We start from the raw sequence: 20,084 nt of genomic DNA on the forward strand, positions 1-20,084 counted from the left end.
CTGTCCTAGATGTTAACCCATCTATTTTGTTATCGAGGGACTCACAATTGTTCCGAATCTCCCGCTGAATAGATGCAGACTCCTCAAAGCCCCTGTTTATATCCTGAGACAGGGTTGAAAACATTGCCAGCAAAGAGGCAGCCGTGATACCACCTTCCTCCAAAGATGGAACCGGATCTGGAAGTTGCTGCTGGGCCAAATCTGAAGATATAACTGGTAGGTCTGACCCCCCTGCTACCTCCATGACAGTTTTTACTGTGTGCACAAGTTCCACTAGGAGAGGGGGAAAGGGGTCATCTGGTCTGTCTCCTACCACCATGTGCCCGTCACAGGCGTTATCAATCACCCCACTCTTTCTGGCATTTATAGTGGTCAAAGCTACATTAATGGGAAGGATAGTGGGTGAAAGTTGATCTGACGGTGACAAAGCTGTACATACAGGGGGCCCATCTGTTCCAGCTGCAGCAGTTAGAGTAAAGACCTGGTCACTTCCAGGAGGGGTCTGGTCAGTAGGGACTAGAACTGATGCTAGATTGTCGTGAGCAGCCATCCCTGATTCTGAGAGTGTAGGCATGCCCTGAGTCTCAGTGAGGCGTAATACCTGTGGTATTGCTTTAAAGTACGAGCGCAGAGAAGGCGTGATTTTAGAACCTACATCAGGCGCAGCAGTGGAATTACGTTTAGGTAAGACTTTTCCTCTCACTTTCCCTCTATTACCCTTAGCTTTAACTTCAGTCAAGAGGTATGAGGAGGTTCTCTTACCTCCAGGGGATGATGCAGCGTTGGTGTCTAGGTTTGCGCTGGGGGCAGGCTCCCTCGATTGTGCTCTGACCAGCGCCTTGCCCCTTCTATGATTGTTTCTCCCCTTACCTTTAGACTGCTGCTGCTGCTGCTGCTGGTAACGCTGAAGACGTAAACGCAAACCCTCTTCCTCGGAGTCCTCGGAGTCCCCGGAGACACTACCCACTTCGGACTCTCTCTCTTTGTTCTCGACGCCGTCAGTCTCTCCCTCAGCCTTTACACCGTCCACTGTTTCCCGTGAGTAGGGCCTCAAGGATCGACCTGCAGTAGCGCCAGCACACGAAGCGCGCACCAAAATGCGTGCTTTCCTTCCTCGCTGCAGCTCCAGGGCTGCCGTGGACCACAGCCGCAGGACCAGCGGGATTACTAGGGAGCTAGAAGCTATGAGAAGAGGTAACGTGCAGCTGCCATCTCCGTCTTCACCGACCGCCCTTCCAACGCTGGAAACGCTGCCGAGGAAACCCGTCATAGAAACGGAAAACAGACCTCACTCGGGGGTATAGCGGGCAACGACTTCAAAGTTTTTTACCACCCGATACTTTATAACGTCCTTACACCCCTGTTTTTAATATTAGTGGCTCTCGTTGAGATCGGAAGACTATGCCATTAAAAATTAATCAAGGACCGTCAAGATTCAGGGCTCAGGCGAAGCAAACGGCAACCTGATTCATGGAGCACCGCGGCAGCTCAACCGCCTGCCGCCATGTTCTCCCACTTCCACCGAGCCAATAGGCCCACGTGAACCTTGTCTTAAGAGCCTAATAGAAAAAGCCTACAGAAAGTACTACAATTCTGCTTTTCAAAACAGTGTTGTTCCTGATAATATGTACAATACAGCCCACTCTCATAGCTTTTTGAAAGTTTACAACTATACAGTTGCCAGGCTAATTTTATAAGATTTTCCTATCTAGCCCACTCTCAGGACCATAATTTATTTAATCAAATAAGGACTAATCAATGTTTACCCTTTAATGTACAAATATACTACTGTGTATAGTGTCCCAAGTAGACATGTTTGTTAACAAATATATTTATGAAAGAATGATGTATGTGTAGTATGTTCAAAGCCCCCTCATCTTCTTATTGCTCACCCAAGATGTTTGATGTGTGACATTTTAATTTAGCCCAAAACTCACCAAATCTGGGACTGAAAGAATATATTGACCTGAAAGTGCAGATTAGTTTACCCACTTATTACTGCCTTGTAGTTTAGTGTGTGTTCTTTGTCCTTTTTTAAAGCTATTTGGGAGTGTTGTGTGGGAGTTAAATTGAAATTACCACGCTGCAGAATTGAAACTGCTACGCTCCAAGTAGTGACGATGCATTCTTCCTCCATGATAAAAACGACCACTGCCTCCTATTTCTGCACTGCCTCTCTGCAGATTTCGGCACTGTTAATCTTTCAACACAGATTCACATGTGGAAAAAACACAGGAGCTCCATTGGTGTAATCATTCTATGACTCACATCCAAACTCACCATCCAACACCATATCATTCAGATTGGAACCCCCAGATACTGAACTCCCCACTGATATGCTCAAAGGCTCAATCTGGTCATCCAATATATTCAACCTTCATACAGAACCCTTTAGAGCCATCCTTTTAGACATCAATGTACACAACTATGGTGACGAAAGCCAACTGTTTTCTAAAACCTCTCAAACCAATGACATTCACAGACTCAAAACCTAACTCAAACAATTCTAAACGTGTCTTTCAACAAATCACATGATGCCAAACCCATGAAAACCGAATAGCTCCAGTTTGCCAACAATGTAAATCTTCTTTGAATCAATCATGGCTCTCTGATTTCAAATACCAATGGACAACAGGGCATTTTCTTTAATTTAACCCTCGACTCCACCCTCTCACTCAAAGAACAGATTGCCAAGGTGATCAAACGCTCTCTCTTGACAACATTTACACCATTTATCCTAGAAAAAAACACAGACCCACAGTTCATTCACTACTTCTCTACCACCTAGAAGGAGGCAATGCCTTGCTCAACAGTATCCCAACGACCGCCGTTGCTCTGTTGAAAGGCATACTTCATGTAGCAGCATTACTCATCAAGGGTCTGAGGAATTATGACCATATTGCCCTCATGCTGAAGGAATTACTCTTGCTCCCCCTACAAACTTGGATGATCTTTAATATCAGCTGCATCACTTACAAGGACCTCTAAACCAAGCAAACAAACTAATATCTGGAGATCAACACAAGTGAAGGATCTCCAACAGTGCAAGATTAGAGACTAAGCATTGCAGGAAGGAGAAAAAAGGAAAATAATCCTTTTGAGCCTACATTTCCAGGATCTGGGAAAACGTCACATCCAACTTCAAAACAGCACCAACATTCATACAATTAAGGAAGAAACTGAAAACTCACCTCTTCAAGGAACCCTACCTCAGATAGTTTGACTTTTCACCTAGTCCACTAGTTCAGCCTCCCCCTTCTGCCTAATTCTATTTAGAAATACCAATGCATATGACCCAAGGAGCAAAGAATAAAATTCACCTATGTAGTGTATGAAATTGGGGTTGAGGGATAAGTATCTACATCAAGTAGTAACCACAATACTTGTCATAGTGAGCACCCTAAAATCACAAAATTAAGCTGAGCTCAACTGCCTGGTACCTATGGTACAGAACAGAAAAGCTTACCTTAGAGTCAATGAGTAAAGTACTTATTCAGTACCAAAACCGTAATAAAGCCACAGTCCCACACAAGAAAAACCCTAACTAAGTTAGAAAAATTTAGAACATTTTATTCAATAAAAAGAATAAAAAATGACAAAAATCTAATAAAGGAAACTGGAGTTATGAATGAATCGTTTTTAAAGTTAGGTTATAAAAATAGCACCAAAAAGTATTAGGCACCAATTGCAGTCATCTGGTTGCGCTTTATCTGTACTTACATCCAGGTTAATGCTGACCACGATGGAGGACAGGTCAGAAACAGAAAGTAGGTTTGACCCTGTCTAAAGTTTTATCTTCAGGCTTAGTGTTTGAGATGGAAATCAAAGATTCTCAGTGGGGCAAAGCAGCAGGCTGTAGCTGAAGAGGTCTCCACTTCATCAAATAGCCACTGGATGAGGTTTCAGTAAAGACGTTACCTTCGGCTGGAAAGCGCTGAGTGGAACAATGTGAATTGTGAACCCAGTAAATCTCCTTCACCAGCCAGATACTTTTTCCACCTTTGTCCGGTAAAGATTTCTACCTTTGGACTTAGTCCGTTGTTCGGAGCTAGGATTCTTATTGTGGGGCAAGGCTTCAGGCAGTAGCTGGAGAGTGTTCCGCAAGCCTGGATGCTGTTGCCGGGAGGTCACGCAGGACAGGATTTACTGTTGCAAAAAAGTTCTGAGCAGAAGTAACCTGAATCTTGGCCGTGCCGCAATGCACCTTCATCTATCAGCTTGGCAGGTTAGTCCTGGATCTCCAGAGGACTTTGGAGCAAAAAATGTAATAAGTCCCTGGTTTTAGAATTTGTTAACCCCTTCCCTGAGGGGGTAATTCCCCCACGGTGTGCCCAGCGCGGCGCCGCGGTGCTCGTGACGAGACCAGCTCAGTATGAGTCACGGTAGAGCTGTGCGCATGATGAGCTGGTCTTGTCACGACCCCGCCCACTGATTAATTTGCTCGCACAGGTGGAGAATTAATCGTGCGTGGGCGGAGCGGCGCCGTTATGACGAGACCAGCTCATCATGAGTACAGCTCCACCGTGACTCATGACGAGCTGATCTCGTCACAAGCACCAAAGAGGTTAAGAGGAGTACACTTTGACAGCAGCAAAGGGTCCAGAAACATGGTCAGAAGTCACTCCAGTAGCAGGATCCAAGATAGCTAGCTACCAACAGCATCCGATAAATTCAGCAAAAACTCAGTCCATCCACTATTCATCCTGAGGGGCCTACGGAAAGTTTATCAGCAAATTCATGGGTCATCTTTAACGTCATGACCCTTCAAATTTCTGCAGAAGAATGGGATGGGATCTATTTTGACCTGTATCCTGATCAATTGAGTTGCTAGCATCACTGTCATGGATGGCCAATACCACTTGCGTTAAAAAACCTTCAGTTCGCGTGAGGAAGCTGTTGCTCGGGTAGAACATTTGCTCAAATGGCAGAAAGAAGCAGCACCAATTTCTGCTGCCCATGGTGCCATTCGCACAGATTTTCTAGCACTCGACAAACACCTGGCACAAAAATCAGCATGAAAGGCATGACCTAACGCACTCTGCCACTTGCAGAACTCCACATAGTGCAGCTGAGATTTTTGGTCATTTTGCAGAATCCTGCATAGCGGAACTCAGCCCTAGCCTAATTAGTTTGTCAGCTCCATGTCTCCACATTTGTACCTTTAGAACCCTTGCCAATGCCCACCCGTACATTGTTTCTGTGGGATCTCTCCTCTGCGTTCTCAACCCTCTCCTCTAATTGCTTTGTCACAGAAAAGAGTTTTACAATTTTACCTTCCATTGCTTGGACTTGGTCTTCCAAGGCCTGGATATGTGTCTCCACTTCTGTGACATGCTCTACTGTTTTTGGAGAGCCTGACAGCATAGTGTAGCATTCCTTTTATTGTAAACCCTTTTCTCTTGTAAGGATTGTCTTGGGGGATTGATTGCCTATAGGATTTTGTCAGCTGAGGACGAAAGCCGCTCATGACTCTCTGGCCATTGCAGTCGTCGTCGTACCAGAGGTCACCCTGGTGGATCATTCCATTTTCGTCTGTGATTGCTCAGGGCTTTTGTCTTCAGCTATGTTCACAGTGGAATATGTTGCAGCTTGGAAATTGTACTGCTCATTACACACAGTGCTCTGTGAAGGGAGGGCAAGACTGGGGTGCTTCCCTGAAGTACCTATGACCTTTTGATGGCGTTACTGATCTTGAGAAGAAGTTTGGTCCTACACACTGGGGGGCTGGTGGTGGGGTCCTATCCTACAAGTGATGTGAACATGTTGCACAACAGCTCAGGGTACAATGTTGCATCTACACAGTATAGGGTGTCACTGTAGTAAATGAACTGGAGACCCACAGTCATAGTCCGGCCATCTGGATCCAGTCCTGGGCCCCTACTCTGCCAACCTTCAACAAGCACCCCAGACCTAATGCTCCACTGCAGCCCCAGAATTGATAACATGTTAAAATTGCCAGTTTAAATCAGTAGTGGACAATACACAGTATAGGCAAGACTATACTGTGTGGTGTTATTTAATTTGCACAATTTCCTAACATAGCAGGCACTCCACAAGGCCGCAGCGTCCAATCAGTGCAGCGAAAGCCCACCCCACCACACCTCACAACGACGTTTCACCACATTGGACCACAGGAAGGTAAACTACAGGAAGCAGAGTAAGCATCAACCAGGAAGTGGTGTCTCTTTCAACACGCTTGCAGTCCTCTTGTTTCTTCTGCTCAAAACCCACACTAAGATTCGTTGTGGCAGATTAAACCCCAGCACTTTCCTTCTGCAGTTCCTTCAGCCATAGCTCTGCTGAACTTGTCATGACTTTGTACCTGTCCAAGGCGTCATATTTGGTTACAGTTGATTTCAGTAAGCAGTATGGGTGGGCCCTCCTACACCCAACCAAGACAGAAGTCTCAACCACATTAACTGGTAGACCACTTCTTTTGATGATTCCAGTCTTCCACTGCTCCACAGTCTCCTTCCAAGACCTCTTCCACGTGGCTGCTGCATGAAACTGCCAGGGAGCTGACCTCACTGGCTCTGTACTGGGCAGACTAATAATTCCTATATCAAGCTGAGCATATTACTCAACTGAGTGGGTGGAGTTGGTGGCAGGTAGCCACAGGATCACGTCAGATGTCCATTAGGGTCACAGAGATGCCGACTCACATGTATGTTATCTTGGCTTACCAGCTATGACCCTATCTTGCTGTAGGGATTCTGCTCAGGAACAGAGTTATACTTGGTATCTATAGAGCATCAGTATTTAGGGACTGAGTCACAATACCACCTCAGTAACATGAGCCAGAGTCTGACTAGCTATAGTATCTCACTTGCCCTCCTACTCATAACCAAAGGGAACAAGTGAATTGATGCCCCAGAACGCAACACTCCCAACCCTCTCAAGGATCACGATGGCAGGATCCTCTCTTTTGTTCACACACTCGTCCTGATCCACAATAAGATATGGAAGAGATATGAAGGAAGTTTGAAATTTTTAATTAAACTATTGTGCTCTGAAATGCAGTTTACGTGCCCCAATTAGAAAACAACTGTCTGGCAAGAAGAGCATCAGCATTCACAATAAACCGTATGTTATGCAAAGACGTTTCATGTTATAAGACAGAATAGCCTAGTCCTCCGCTTCAAGAGAAGAAGAACTGATTATACAGCAGAGATCTCTGGGTTTAGCAAAGGATCCCGTACCTTAGAATACACAGATTAACGTTCTACATCTCAGCTACAGTTGTGATCTTCTCTCAGGTAATATCTGTCTCCCTCTCTCTCTGTGTTACCTTACTGTACCTACCTATATGACAAGGTTCACATGTTCATAAACAACAGCTGCATTTCTGTGTTGTGTCTTGGTGCAAGTGCCTGACAAGACAAAGTAGCAACGGACATTGTTGTTTGACCTCGTCTGCTGTTCAGACTACATCCCAGGAAAGAACAGAACGAGGAAAAAACTGCAGGTTCTGTGTAAAAATATAATGTGGCACAGAAGCAGACATGATTATGTTGTAACGTGCAAAGTTAATCCAGCCTTTGTCATGCACAGTGAGGCTTACATGGGGAAAACTACAATATTTTTGGAACACTAGACAATCTCCCTGTTGACTATTTTATTATGGCTAGTTATAAAGACTTCAGCATACTCTGTTCACTATAGCATATTATAAAACATTTCTCAAAGTAATTTGAATTAAATTATGAAGACGATTTGCACATAACCAATTCAATGTTTCCAATTTTCGCATGTCACATTTAAAGTTGATTGGCAACCTATCCTTCAAAGCTATGCCGAGTCACACTATATTTAAAAAATAGCTTTCTATAAAGACTTCTCATTTAAAGAAATGCATTCTCCCACAATTCAAAATGGTAATCACTTGGTAGCATACGTGTAAAACACTGAAGCATTTTATGGGCAAAGAGTAAAGCTGGCTGGAGTTCATTAGAATATCCCGGCTGGCTAGGTCAGGAATCCATTTATATTAAAAAGCACGAAGCCTAATTTACAATGCTTATTGTGCACCTAAAATCAATTTGGATGCGGAAAACGTCCCCTCTTTGGGTGCTTATGCCCAATTCACATATACAGGATCATCCCTTGAGGCAAGTATATACATGTGCTGGATGAGTTTCTGGCATTTCCATTTCATCATTAGGGTTGATGCATTGTGGTTGCCAAGAGAGAGAATAGGTTGGTCAGTGGAAAAGAAGTTGGAACAAATAGCTCTGTGAATAATTGCAAGCCTTTGAAATATCTGTCTGCAGCCAGTTTGTTTAGTTGAAACACCATTTCCAAAGGTAAAATGCTAATTTACAATGAAAATACTAACACCCTTCAAAGTTTTCTTGATTTTAGGTGAAGAGATTTATTTACTTTGAAAAACAGCTGATATATGTTTGGACCTTAAATGGAACTGTACATTAAGGGATTTTAAACGGATGGAAAACTGCTGCCTTAAGGATAAGTGCAATCATGGCAATATTGAAGGAGTTCTCTATGTAGACTATTGAATTATCCTGAATCTAAAAAGAATGATTTTCAAAAATGTAACCTGAAAATGAATAATTTCTCAGCCCAAATTATTTGACATCTGTATAGGCAAATAATGAAGAATAAACACAATGTTACATTTATATTTGCTGATTTGTATCATCTACATAAAACCAATGAGAGTAAACACATATCATAACTTTTTTTTTATCTTGAATAATGTTTGTGCATGTGATCAGCTTAATGTATGCAACCTAAGCAAAAGTTTGTGTATGAAATTCTGGTATACAAGCAATGTTTAGCATTTTCGTGAATATTATTTCAAGATGAATCATATCTGTGAGAAAGTGGTGTATTAATTGGGGTAGTTTAGTGATAAAGTCAGTGTTTTGTTAGGTCCAGTCAAAGATTTCAGTAATTCAAACCTGAGCTCAAACCCTGGTAGTGGTAGTACAGAGCAGACAGGCTTAACTTAAATTTGTAAAGTATGTAGAAGTACCAGAATACTTAAAAAATTCCCCTCTAATATATATAAATAGGGAAAAAATGTAATAAGCAAAATGACACAAAAATGACAAAAATCCACAAAAAGTGCAAATTTCTAATGGTAGTCAACGGTAAATGAAAACCGGGACCTATTTGTGATTTCAATCCAACTGCGATGAAACACTGATCAGATAGACCAAGTAGATTGGCTTTGCTCTGATCTCGAAGTAGGGAAGTTCTAAGAAAAATGTTTTCTCTTTACTGTACAAAACTGAGGTCAGCTCCCTTGAAGCTCTTGAGCAAAAGTTTTGAAACAATTCTCAGACTTTTTTTGGTTCCCCCCAAAAATACCATGAGTACTTCCAGGGCCCCTTGGAGCTCAGAGGTTGCATGTAAACACTCTAGGGCAACAGTCCAGTCCAGATGTTTTTCCATCTGGTCATCTGAAATTCTTGACATGGGTATTCTCTTCAGTGTTTCTATGGTCCTGGAATCACCCAAAGGATCAGCCTTATGTTGTGAGGAAGGCTGAGTGACAGTTCAGATTTGTAGGGCTCATTAGCATGTGATGGGGTGAACGCTCTAAGACACTATGAGTTCCTCTATGACCAACAGAGAAAAGATTCCCAAGACCTGACTTATCCCCTTTTGCAGTAGTTCCTGTTGGCTTTATTCTAAGCAGGCCCAGAACTCTGTGCAAGGCAAGTTTCATGATTGTGAAAGTCTTCAACTACAATAATCTTAGGCTCTGAGCGCTCTGAGTGCATGTGGAAGTGTCATAGGGAAATTAACCAATATCCTCCTACATCTAACATTAAAAGCAAGTTTGAAGCAAGCACTGTATCCACCAAAAAAAGGACGAAATTCTGGTAGGACAAATGTAAGGCCCCTTCAGGAACCAGGCAGGGGATGCACAAGAATTGTCTGAGCCTTCTGTCCTCTCCCTTTCAAGTGTGTAAAATTCCTCCTCATGGCACAACAGACCTGTTAGGCAGGATTTGTCAATGTGATGTTAAAAGAGTGCAAGCAATCCCCACAAACCCCAAACCTGCATACTCTTAAAAGCTCAGAGGAGTCTTCTCTGCCCAAACAGGTCTGCCTATTTACCACTCATGGGAGGAAGTTCACACCTTTTACCAGACTGAACATATGTTAGGAGTCGGTAGAAGACAATGCAGTGCTCATTCACGTTCATGGAAAGGCCATCCTTCAGAGTGGAGGCCCTTAACTAAAAGAGTCAGGGGTCAAAAATAAAAATTAAAACAATGTCTCATAAAAGGGCCAGAAATTCAATATATCTTGCTCCTACTAAGCTGCAAAATCCTTGCCCAACCTTTCACAACACTTCATCAATGCCTCCTCCTCCCTCTTAAATTCCACAAGAAGTTGAAGTCTTGGCTTTTCAATTAGTTTTCCTTTGGGACCATTGAGACTGTCTGCAACCAGGCCCAACCGCACCACACAACTACTTTCACCTACTCAGCACTTGAACACCCTCAAGTGACGAGCAGCAGTCAACAAATCCACCTACATTACATGAATGAATGAATGATTGATTTCTGAAGCGCAGCAGTACCCTGAGGTGTCTAGGCGCTACCTGAAAGCACATGCAGTTAGGTCCGGGGATATTTGTTCTTGTCCTTAAGAGCCATGTTTATAGTCTCTTCCTGAATATTATCAAGTTTGTCTCTTTCTTAAGAGAGCTATGCAGTGTCTTCCACAATTTGGCTGGGGTCCTTGCGGAGCTGGGACAATCCACCATAGGTGCGCCGGTCCCTTCCGCTCTATTAGGATGCGCCCGCCACACTGGCAGGCGTATCCTGGTACATTAACATTGCGGACGGTGCTGCTGGCCGCAGCACGGTATGCAATGTTAAAATCCCAAGTTGTGCATTGCCATGCACAACGTGGCAGGCACAGTGCGATGCCTGCCACCTTGTGCATGGCAATGTCGGGGGGTATCATAGGTACCCCCCAGTGTAGCCCACTCCCCCCACACCTCCCGGGGCCTTCAACGAGACCCCAAAGTCATTTCCAGCATGCCTTTCCGTGGAGGAGTCTCTGCCATGGAAAGGCATACCCACTACAACCGTCATAATATGGATGGTGGTACCTGCAAAGCACAGCCACCATATTGTGGCCTTTTTCTGCCCTCCCAGCAATCGTGATGATTGCGGCTGGTGGAAAAGCGGCAGATCGACTTTTCAATCGCCGGCCGGGCAGTGGCGATCTGCCCACTATCATAATGACCCCCTTAGTGTCCACAATGACTCCCATATTGTTTGCTTTAGGATCAGGTGTGGGTAAAGAACTGAGCTGGTCTGGCCACTAGTTGTTAGTCCAGATTTTAGGATTGCTTTCAAAAAGCAAATCCTCTGTTTTGAAGGAGTACAATTTCCGACAATTGTCTGACATCCTTTTCCCGATGTGACTCAGGAAGTTGTTGAAGCTGCTCTGGCCAGAGGTTGACATAAAGATTAAAAAGAGTTGGACTCAGAGAAGATCTCTGAGGTACCCCACATGGCAGACAAAAAGGGTAGGATACATAGTTGTCTAAAGTGACCCACTGTGAACGCTCCAACAGGAAGGTGCCTAGAAGGAAGAGCACCTTATTCGTGATCCCGATGGTGGCCAAACGGTCCATCAGCAGCCGATAAATCTAGCAGGATCAGGACAGCAATCTTCCTGCCATCCAGTGTCTGTCTGAGCTCCTCAGTGGCGATGGTTAGAGCCAATTCTGTGCTGTAATGCGCATGAAAACTGAACTGAGAGTGATCCAAAATTTTATTTTGCTTGATGAAAGCAGACAATACTAAATTAATGGCCTTTTCCACCACTTTAGAAGGGAAGGGGAGTCTGGAAATAGGCATATTGTTGTGTGGATCTTTGGTGTCTAGAATGGGTTCGCTGTCAAGTGAAGTGCACAGGTGTCAGACGATCGATTTAGAATTTTGGGGGGACAGGGGTCTGATTACATTGTAATAAACACAGCATTCAGTCCATGGCATGACGCTGCTTATTATCCTTCTGACAGCTCAGACAAATAAAGGTATTTATTAAAAATAGAACTGCAGCATTCAATCGGATTTTTAAGACGTATTAAAAATAGTGGTTTTATCATTTTTCTAGCTGAAGCTGTACTCTGATTTTCTACATTTGGCAGCACGGCCTGCCACAGTGAAAATATCTTTTAGAGCCTTGGCTCTCATGGTAACATCAATTTCCCACATGTTCCACTTTTAAAAACCATGTACCCCCCTATGCCGGTTACAAGGTCCACATGAAAGTGAATTACTAATATTTAAAAGGGTGATGTTTACCTCTAAAAAAAAGATTCTTTTATCAGGTTGCAATGCAGGTTTACTCTGCAACAGCCAGGTTAATGGTAGGCCTGAATCCATCTTTTCCTTGTCATGCTAGTGGATGGCACGATAAGTAATGCGGTCCAACGGTAATATTTATCTTTTCATGAAATTAGTGTATTCCGCACCATATATAGCTTTGCCTTATAGACATGCTAACTAATCCTATAAAGTATTTGCCAATGACAACATGTTTTAGTGGTCAGAACACATACACTGGACAGCAGTGACCAGTGTGCAAAGTATAAAAAAAGTAAAAACTTTCAGCAAGAAAAATGGGGTGACCCCATAAAAAAGAGCATTGTCTTACAATATGTGATGAGAAAAAAATAGTGAACATTTCTTATTATTCATCATTGTTCTAAATTATTGAAATGTGTTTTGTTCTCTGCTTTCTTCAGAATTAGCTGTATTTCTCACTTTTTCTTTTACATTTTTTCAGAGGCAATGATTACACAATGATTGGACTCCCATATGAATCAGGCAAGCCTTGTGGAAGATGTCCAGGGCATTGTGATGCTGGTTTGTGCAGTAAGTATCTCTCTACTGTTAATTTATACATATTCACGTATGTTTCCCACGTTTGAACGATTTTTCAAAATTATTGCCACTTCATAAATTAGTGCTACCAATTTTTAATCTCCCCTATTACAGAGCTTTTCTTGTGCCATGCTGATTTTTTTGTCCACTAAATAAAAGCTCTCAGCAAAGACATTTTGACTTCAGTATATCTTCATCTTTTATCCCAAAAATCACTGATGAATACTTTCCCTATGACCCTTTGCATGTGATGTAATGATATGTTACTATTACATTTCTAAAAATGGAAGTAGATAATATGGTTGATTACAACAGGACAGAAATTAGGAAACAGTCCACAATATGCAGTAATGCTGAATATAATTCCATGTGATCGTCTAGACTAATTTAAAGTATTGATAAAGGTCTCTTTCTGATGCATCATTACAATCAAGGCTTACCCTCATTCCATAGTAAAGTCTCAGTGTGGGAAATCAAAAAGAATTCAAATTGTTGAGAATAACATCAATTTTGTACACAAAAGCCTGGTGGGCTCTGGACAGAATGATAACGTTTTTTATATAAGAATATACAAATGCATCAATAAAGTCAAGTTCTATGTGGTGGTTTTTCAACAACAATGACATTGTTTTTCATCAGTAAAGTACACATAATCGGATTATCAATGTATGTATTCTCTTGCCTAAATTGGTTAGATGTTTGATCTGCATTAGAACCATGCAGGCCCAGCATGGTGTGCATATTTCAGGTTTCATCATGTATCAATTTAATATGGGAAAATCACCAAAGTATTGCATATTGTTGACATTCACTGTTATATTTCCAGTGTGTATATGTCTTTCTAAATATGTATATTCATAAATAAAAATATTGCCTGATTAGTATTTCAAAACTACAGATGTGCTTCATCAAGCCATTATGCTCAGTAAAACATATGTACTGCAAAATATGCAAAGTGAATGGGTAATGAATCATCGGTTTTACAATTTAAATTATTTCATACAACAGAATATTAGTACCTCACATGAAATTGGTATTTTGTGTAGATTAAAACTCATATATTTTAAAACAATTGTAGTTACTCACAAAATTAACAATGTCAGATAACACATAAAACTTTCTATATATTATGTTTATTTGTACATTGAGTGTTGACAGTTCAAAGTTTTCATAAACAATAGATGTTCAATCACTTCTCTCCAGTTTCGGCTCTCAATTTTTCAACATTTCTTGAAGGTCACATTTATTCAATTAAGTTCTCAAGAATCTCGTCTTGCACTTTCCTTCCTGCCAACCATCAGCCAACATGTGTCTGCGATAAATGTACTGTCTCAAATCTCAAAGTTCACAATTCAAAGATCTTCAAAGGAATATAGTGCAAAGTATGTTCAGGGTACAGCAATGGATTCTTTATAGCAGAAAATGCATTTTCCTAGTCATTTTCTATTCTTATCTAGTGGTATGGATGATTGTTGATGGAAAAGAAAGTGAACGATGAGATCTGTGAGTCCTTAATTGGTTCACCTTCTACACATCGAACTGATTTCAGTTCATTTGCACTGTCAACTAAAAAGAACCCTGTGATGTCATCAGTGATGTCACTGACCATGTCATGAATGATATAATGTGTGACGTCAACAGCCGTGGGTGTTAAGTGTCTGTATGGAGGATTTAGTAGGTACGGGACTGACTGTATAAGTGAGTGACTACATGTGTCTTTCTGAATGCATGGGTTAGTAACTAAACTGTGTGATAGTCTGTATCAGTGAGACTGTTGTTGTGTAAGCTGCTGCTGGGTAGGTGAGTAGCTGCATGATTGTCTATATGGGTTATTGATTGCTTGCATGAGTATTTGTATGGCTGTCTGAGTGTGTGTGTGGGTGGGTGGGAGGTGTGGGACTCTGTGCATAGATGTGTGAGTGATTGATTCACTGGGTGTATGGGTGGAAGAAAAAATATGGAAACTGCTATATCGGTGAGTGAGTGTGTGTATGGGTGTGTTGGTGAGTGAATGGATGTCTCAGTGGTACATGTGCAAGTAAGTACCTATGTAAAAGGCATTATATGTGTGTGATGGTGTATGCAAATAACTATGTGAGAGTCAGTAATTGTGAGAGTGGCTGCATGGATGAGTGTGTATTTAGTTCAGAGATTCTATAAGAGAGTAATTATGTGTTAGTATCAGTATGAATACGTGAGGTGGTGTCTGTATAACTGTATAGGTGAGTAAATGGAAGTATGATTGATTCTTTGCATGACTGACTAGGTGTGTGAGTAACTCTGGATATGTGGCATTGTCTTAGTGTCTGTATAGGTGTATGAGTGCATATGATAGTGTTGTATTGATGAGTGACTGCATGTATGAGTGACTGTATCGGTGAATGCGTGGATGTGTGTATAGACCAAGGAATCAGTCAGTGTGTATTTAGTAACTGGTATTGATGTGTCTATTTTTTCGAAAATGGTAGTCTGTGTTTTAGAGTGGGTGTATCAAAGTTTATATTCAGGTGTGCGGAGGTGCATCAGATTTTCACGTGAATTATGTAATCAGTGATATCATCAGTGCTGTCATGTGAGATGTCATCAGTGATGTCATCAGTGATGTTATCAGTGATGTCACTGAGAATGTCATGAATGATGTAATATGTGACGTCATCAGCAGCAGTGTATTGCGGGGGCGCGAGTTATAGTTAGCTAAACTAACTATATTGCCGGAATTCTATGGTTTTGTATGAGTGAAATGTCCAACTAACTATAACGTTCCTGAAACCTATGTTTTTTTCAGTGAATTTCTATCGTTTTCAAATGCTAATTTCTAACTATAACGTGCCTGAAACCTATGGCTTTTTTAGTGAATTTCTATGGTTTTATAAATGCTGATTTCGAACTATAACGTGCCTGAAACCTGTGGATTTTCAGTGAATTTCAAAGGTTTTTTAAAAGAAAATGTATACGTCTAATGTACCTCAATCCTATGTTTTTAAATTTTCTATACATATATATATATATATATTTAAAAAAATTGTGAATAATTTATAGTTAGGAAAACTTTTCATTCTTTTTTTATATTAAACAGAAGTCATGCACCCTTAGCGCATTCTACACGATGGCTGTGCGTATTACGGTAGCCATTTTGAATAGTCGCGCTGGGGTCGCAACTTTTGCGTGATTTATTAAGTATGAAATATCTTTAAATTAATTGTAAATAAAAGTTTTCCTTGAAGTGTTTGTCTGAATTTATTTATAAAAGTATTTTTAAAGTATTATTTTCAATATAATTTTGAAGAAAGTAAAGTTACGAAATGTGCGGTGTAGATGCTTAATGTGCGCAACATCTCACCGCGGGTATTTCCGGGGTCGTGTCGTGATAGCGCCGAAGTCGCGACTTTGGCGTATTTTTAAAGTTAAAAAAATGACTATAGAATGTTTGAATATGATATTAGAGTGAGCAGTTTTGCTAATATTCTTATTAAAAGTTTATAGAAATGTTTATTTATAGTGTATAATGATATATATGATTTTTGAGGGAGCGTGAAGGGAGCGTGTCAAGTGTGTGTACCCTACGCGACTTCATGTCAGCAAAAGAAAAAAGGAATCTGATTGGTTGAAATCAATTTCATTGTGAAAGAGGCAGGATCCATCGTTCTGATACTTCCCTTACTTTTTGTCCTTAATAGAGAGAAGACCTGTTTCTTGCTTCTCTTTATATTGATATACCTTTTTTGTGTGTTTGTTTATTTTTAATACAACTATGGCTTCTAGTTTTGCGAAGTTGATCCACTTGCAGTAGAGGAAGAAGAACAGAAAGGAAAGCATTGTTTGGTCCTTTTTTAGTGTACAAGAGGACCTGCGATGGATGCCGCTTCTGCCTCCTGTACCCTGGAATGGCACAGTACGGTCATACTGCGGTGAGACGCAGACTCGTTGACCTCTCATGGCACTGCTCCACACTTCGGGGAGGATGCATTCCATTAGCTGTGTTTTCTGATGACTTGTCGCGCCAGCCCCGTCCAATTACAGAACTCCTTTAGATCCAAACAGACTCTTCCACTCTATCACAGGAAGTGAAACCAGGCCAAGCGGACACTTTCACAATACAACAGCCAGGAATGCACTTTTTGGTAAAAAAACATATTCCTTCCTCCTAATTTATCACATAAACGACTCACTGAAGAACAGGGGCCAGTTTTGATCGGTAAACAGCCGTTACAACAACTTTCTTACTTTGCAATACCATTACAACGCATGCATTACCACGCATGCATTGTACATCGCAAAGTCATTACTAGGCATTTTTTAGAACGCATGGTCATTAAGCATGGGCGGATCTAGCGGATCTCGCGTACGCGAAATTGCGGATTTACGGATTCGCAATCCGCGAAGATACGCGAACTCTAGCGGATTTGCGGATTTTCCTGTTTTTTGTGTTGGCGCGCGTTCGCGACGATTTTGGGACAATTTCGCAATTGCGAACGTACTTTTCGGCACGCAACGGCCGCGACTATGTTGTTTCTACGTCTGGTTTATCATCACAGGTTCACAGCACCCTCTGCTTCACCACTGCCACCCTCTGGGACACCCATGCCACCCTCTGGTACATCCTCACTGCCACCCATTAGGTTTGTTTATCACTGTAGTTTATGGGGGGTGAAAAAAGCAAGCACACCTCCCCTACTTCAACTGCCATGAATTAATTGGGGGTTGATTAATGTGTCAGTTATTTAGAAAGTTCCAGTCTGGCTGGCACCTGCTTCCTTCCTTATCTGTAATTTGCTTTCTGTTGCAGTGAAATTTTTTTTCACAGGACCTTTATGGTCTACTTGTAGCTATTCTATGAGCCTGCTGTTTGGGTCATAGCAGGGTCATAGAATAGTTGCAAACTCTGGAGGGGCCCCTCAGGAAGCACTACAGTGAATGTTACAAATGTTAAGTTTGAACTTTTGCACCTGCTCATTGCTTTCAGTTTAGCAAAAAACGTTTTTTCTGCAATTTCGCGCGTTTTTTGGGGCGTGAATCCGTGCGAGATCGATTTCGGGAGCCGCGAATGCTTGCGAATACACTTTTTTTTTTTTGCGACGTGTATGTTCGCGGGCTTTTGCGCGTGTTCGCGAGGCGCTTGTAGCTATACGTTTGCCAAGTTACCCTAGCGGTCGTACACGGGCGCGGCCATCTTGTTTGCGTGACGTAATTCCGTTTCCGGCCGCTATGTGTAATCTCGCAAACTGTGCTGCTCGCTAGTACAATTTCGCGCGTGATCGCGAGGAAAATCTCGCGCGAACTTACCCACGCGGTTGTGAACGGGCGCGGCCATCTTGTTTCTCATTCATTGCTATGGTTCTGGGCATGCTTTCTGTATCCTCTCTGAATCTCTGCCATCCTTTGCTTGTTTGAAGTTTATTTAATCTATTTTACTTATTATCTATCCCTCTATTTTTCTAGCTGTATATTTTTGTGTTTTCTGCTACTTTTAGTTACTTTTAAACTACTTTTTTAAACTCTTTTCTTTTCTTCTTCACTATTCTATTTCTTCTTTATCATTTAAGTTTATTTCTGCCCAGACCATGGTAAAGGGAGCCGGGAAGCACCCTGAGAAGGGGAAGGGTCCCGCACCCCGTGCCCGGCTCCCGTGCGGGCGTTTGAGGGGGGAGCAAGTGGTGCCGTGGGAGATCTTCAGCGCGGAGGAAGTGGCGGCACTCATCTTCCACATCCAGCGCCGCCTCCCCAAGACGATCCTGGGAGGCGGCAAGATCGCGACTGGCTATGGCATCCGGGAGCGCCGGAAGCGGTGGGAGAAGGTGTGCCGGGCCATGTATAAGCTCTCTGGGGTCCGGCGCACATATAACCAGGCCACCCACCGCTGGACCGATGTCATGGACCGGGAGCGGGACTAGCTGGACGCGCTCGGCGTAGAGGTCCCCGGGCTTGGTGAGTAGTAGTAGCTATTCATCACTACTCTGTTTTATCCGGCTCTGTTATTTGCAAATCTTTGTTCTTTACCAAGAGCAATAATGCTGCCGATTACATTGTAGGTAAATTATATTTCAAAATCTTCTATGCATTTCAGGTGCACTGCTCTCCTTCTCAGTAGCCTTGCTTGCTACTATGCTTATTTGTTTTGTACATTGTGTTCATTTCATTGGCCTGAGAAATTATGTATGAGTGTAGTGTAAAGATAAGAACTGCGTAATGCTAGACACTAAGGGTCATATTTTCAATTAACGGCGCATCCCTGCAAAGTAGCAGGGATGCGGCAGTAATTGTGTGCCATGCCACCACCACCACCCATTGGCCCAAAACGTTACAGAAGCCTTACGCATCTGTGCCTTAAAGGCGGCGCATTGCTGGAGTTGCGTGCCAACGATGGCGCAGCTCCAGCAATGCTCTGGGGTACCCTATCTCCCCAATGCTGCATCAAGCCGTACGTCGGCTTCAAGCGCGCAGGGTTTGACTCATGCATCATTGTCTTAAAAGTGACTGATTGACATCTTGTAGATTTCCCTCAGCCACTTTTAGGATTCGTCCCTGCGCAGGTACGCCCTCCCTTGCGCCGGAACGCCCCCTGATGGCGCAGGGCTTTACAACGTGATGCATCGCCCATAATTTCTTTTTTTTTAATATATACGCCGCACCAACACCATGGCGAGTCTTTTGTTCTGCCGCAGCGTCACAAAAGTCACGCAACAATGGAGGAAAATGAGCCGCAAGGGACTTCTAAATCAGCCCCAACAGACTGAAGTCCACTCCTTCCTTTAGACACATGGCTATAAGAAGAAATAGTGGTGGTGGTGGGTGGATTGATAGTTTGAGTATTCACTGATCTGCAAGCAGGATGGACTTTGTCTGTCACTTCGCGTGCTGCGGACTGCTGCCTGCAGTGCCAGTCCTAGGCAAACCTCTTTAGTAGTCTGTTTATTGAGTTACATAGGAACTTTCTAAGTCAACGTTCCGCAAATCAGGCAATACGAATAACGTAGTATACCACATGAGATAGATCCCGTGGAATAGTTGTCTATCTATTTGCTATTTCTCAAAAAAATGTTGTTATTGTTCTTTTGAAATGGTTGATTTGGTTGACAAATCTCATCCATGTTTTCTGGTCTTTCTTTCTTTCATGTTGTACATCAGCTCCCCCCAAGGGCAAGAGGACACAGGAGGAGGAGGGTGCTCAGGATGCAGGCCAGGATCGGGCAGGCGAGGGCT

At 42.5% G+C, this 20,084-nt stretch overlaps 1 protein-coding gene across 1 annotated transcript in view; it reads left to right on the plus strand.

The window, feature by feature from the left end:
* LOC144761287 (cysteine-rich venom protein pseudechetoxin-like) overlaps window positions 1–20,084 on the plus strand; it is a 480,203-nt gene that overhangs the window by 264,731 nt on the left and 195,388 nt on the right. Inside the window, exon 6 of the mRNA XM_078646739.1 lies at window positions 12,787–12,875. Coding sequence (XP_078502865.1) covers window positions 12,787–12,875 — 89 coding nt within the window. The remainder of the gene's footprint in view (window positions 1–12,786; window positions 12,876–20,084) is intronic.

The sequence above is a fragment of the Lissotriton helveticus genome, chromosome 6, assembly GCF_964261635.1.
Source record: "Lissotriton helveticus chromosome 6, aLisHel1.1, whole genome shotgun sequence".
In the NCBI taxonomy this organism is placed as follows: Eukaryota; Metazoa; Chordata; class Amphibia; order Caudata; family Salamandridae; genus Lissotriton; species Lissotriton helveticus.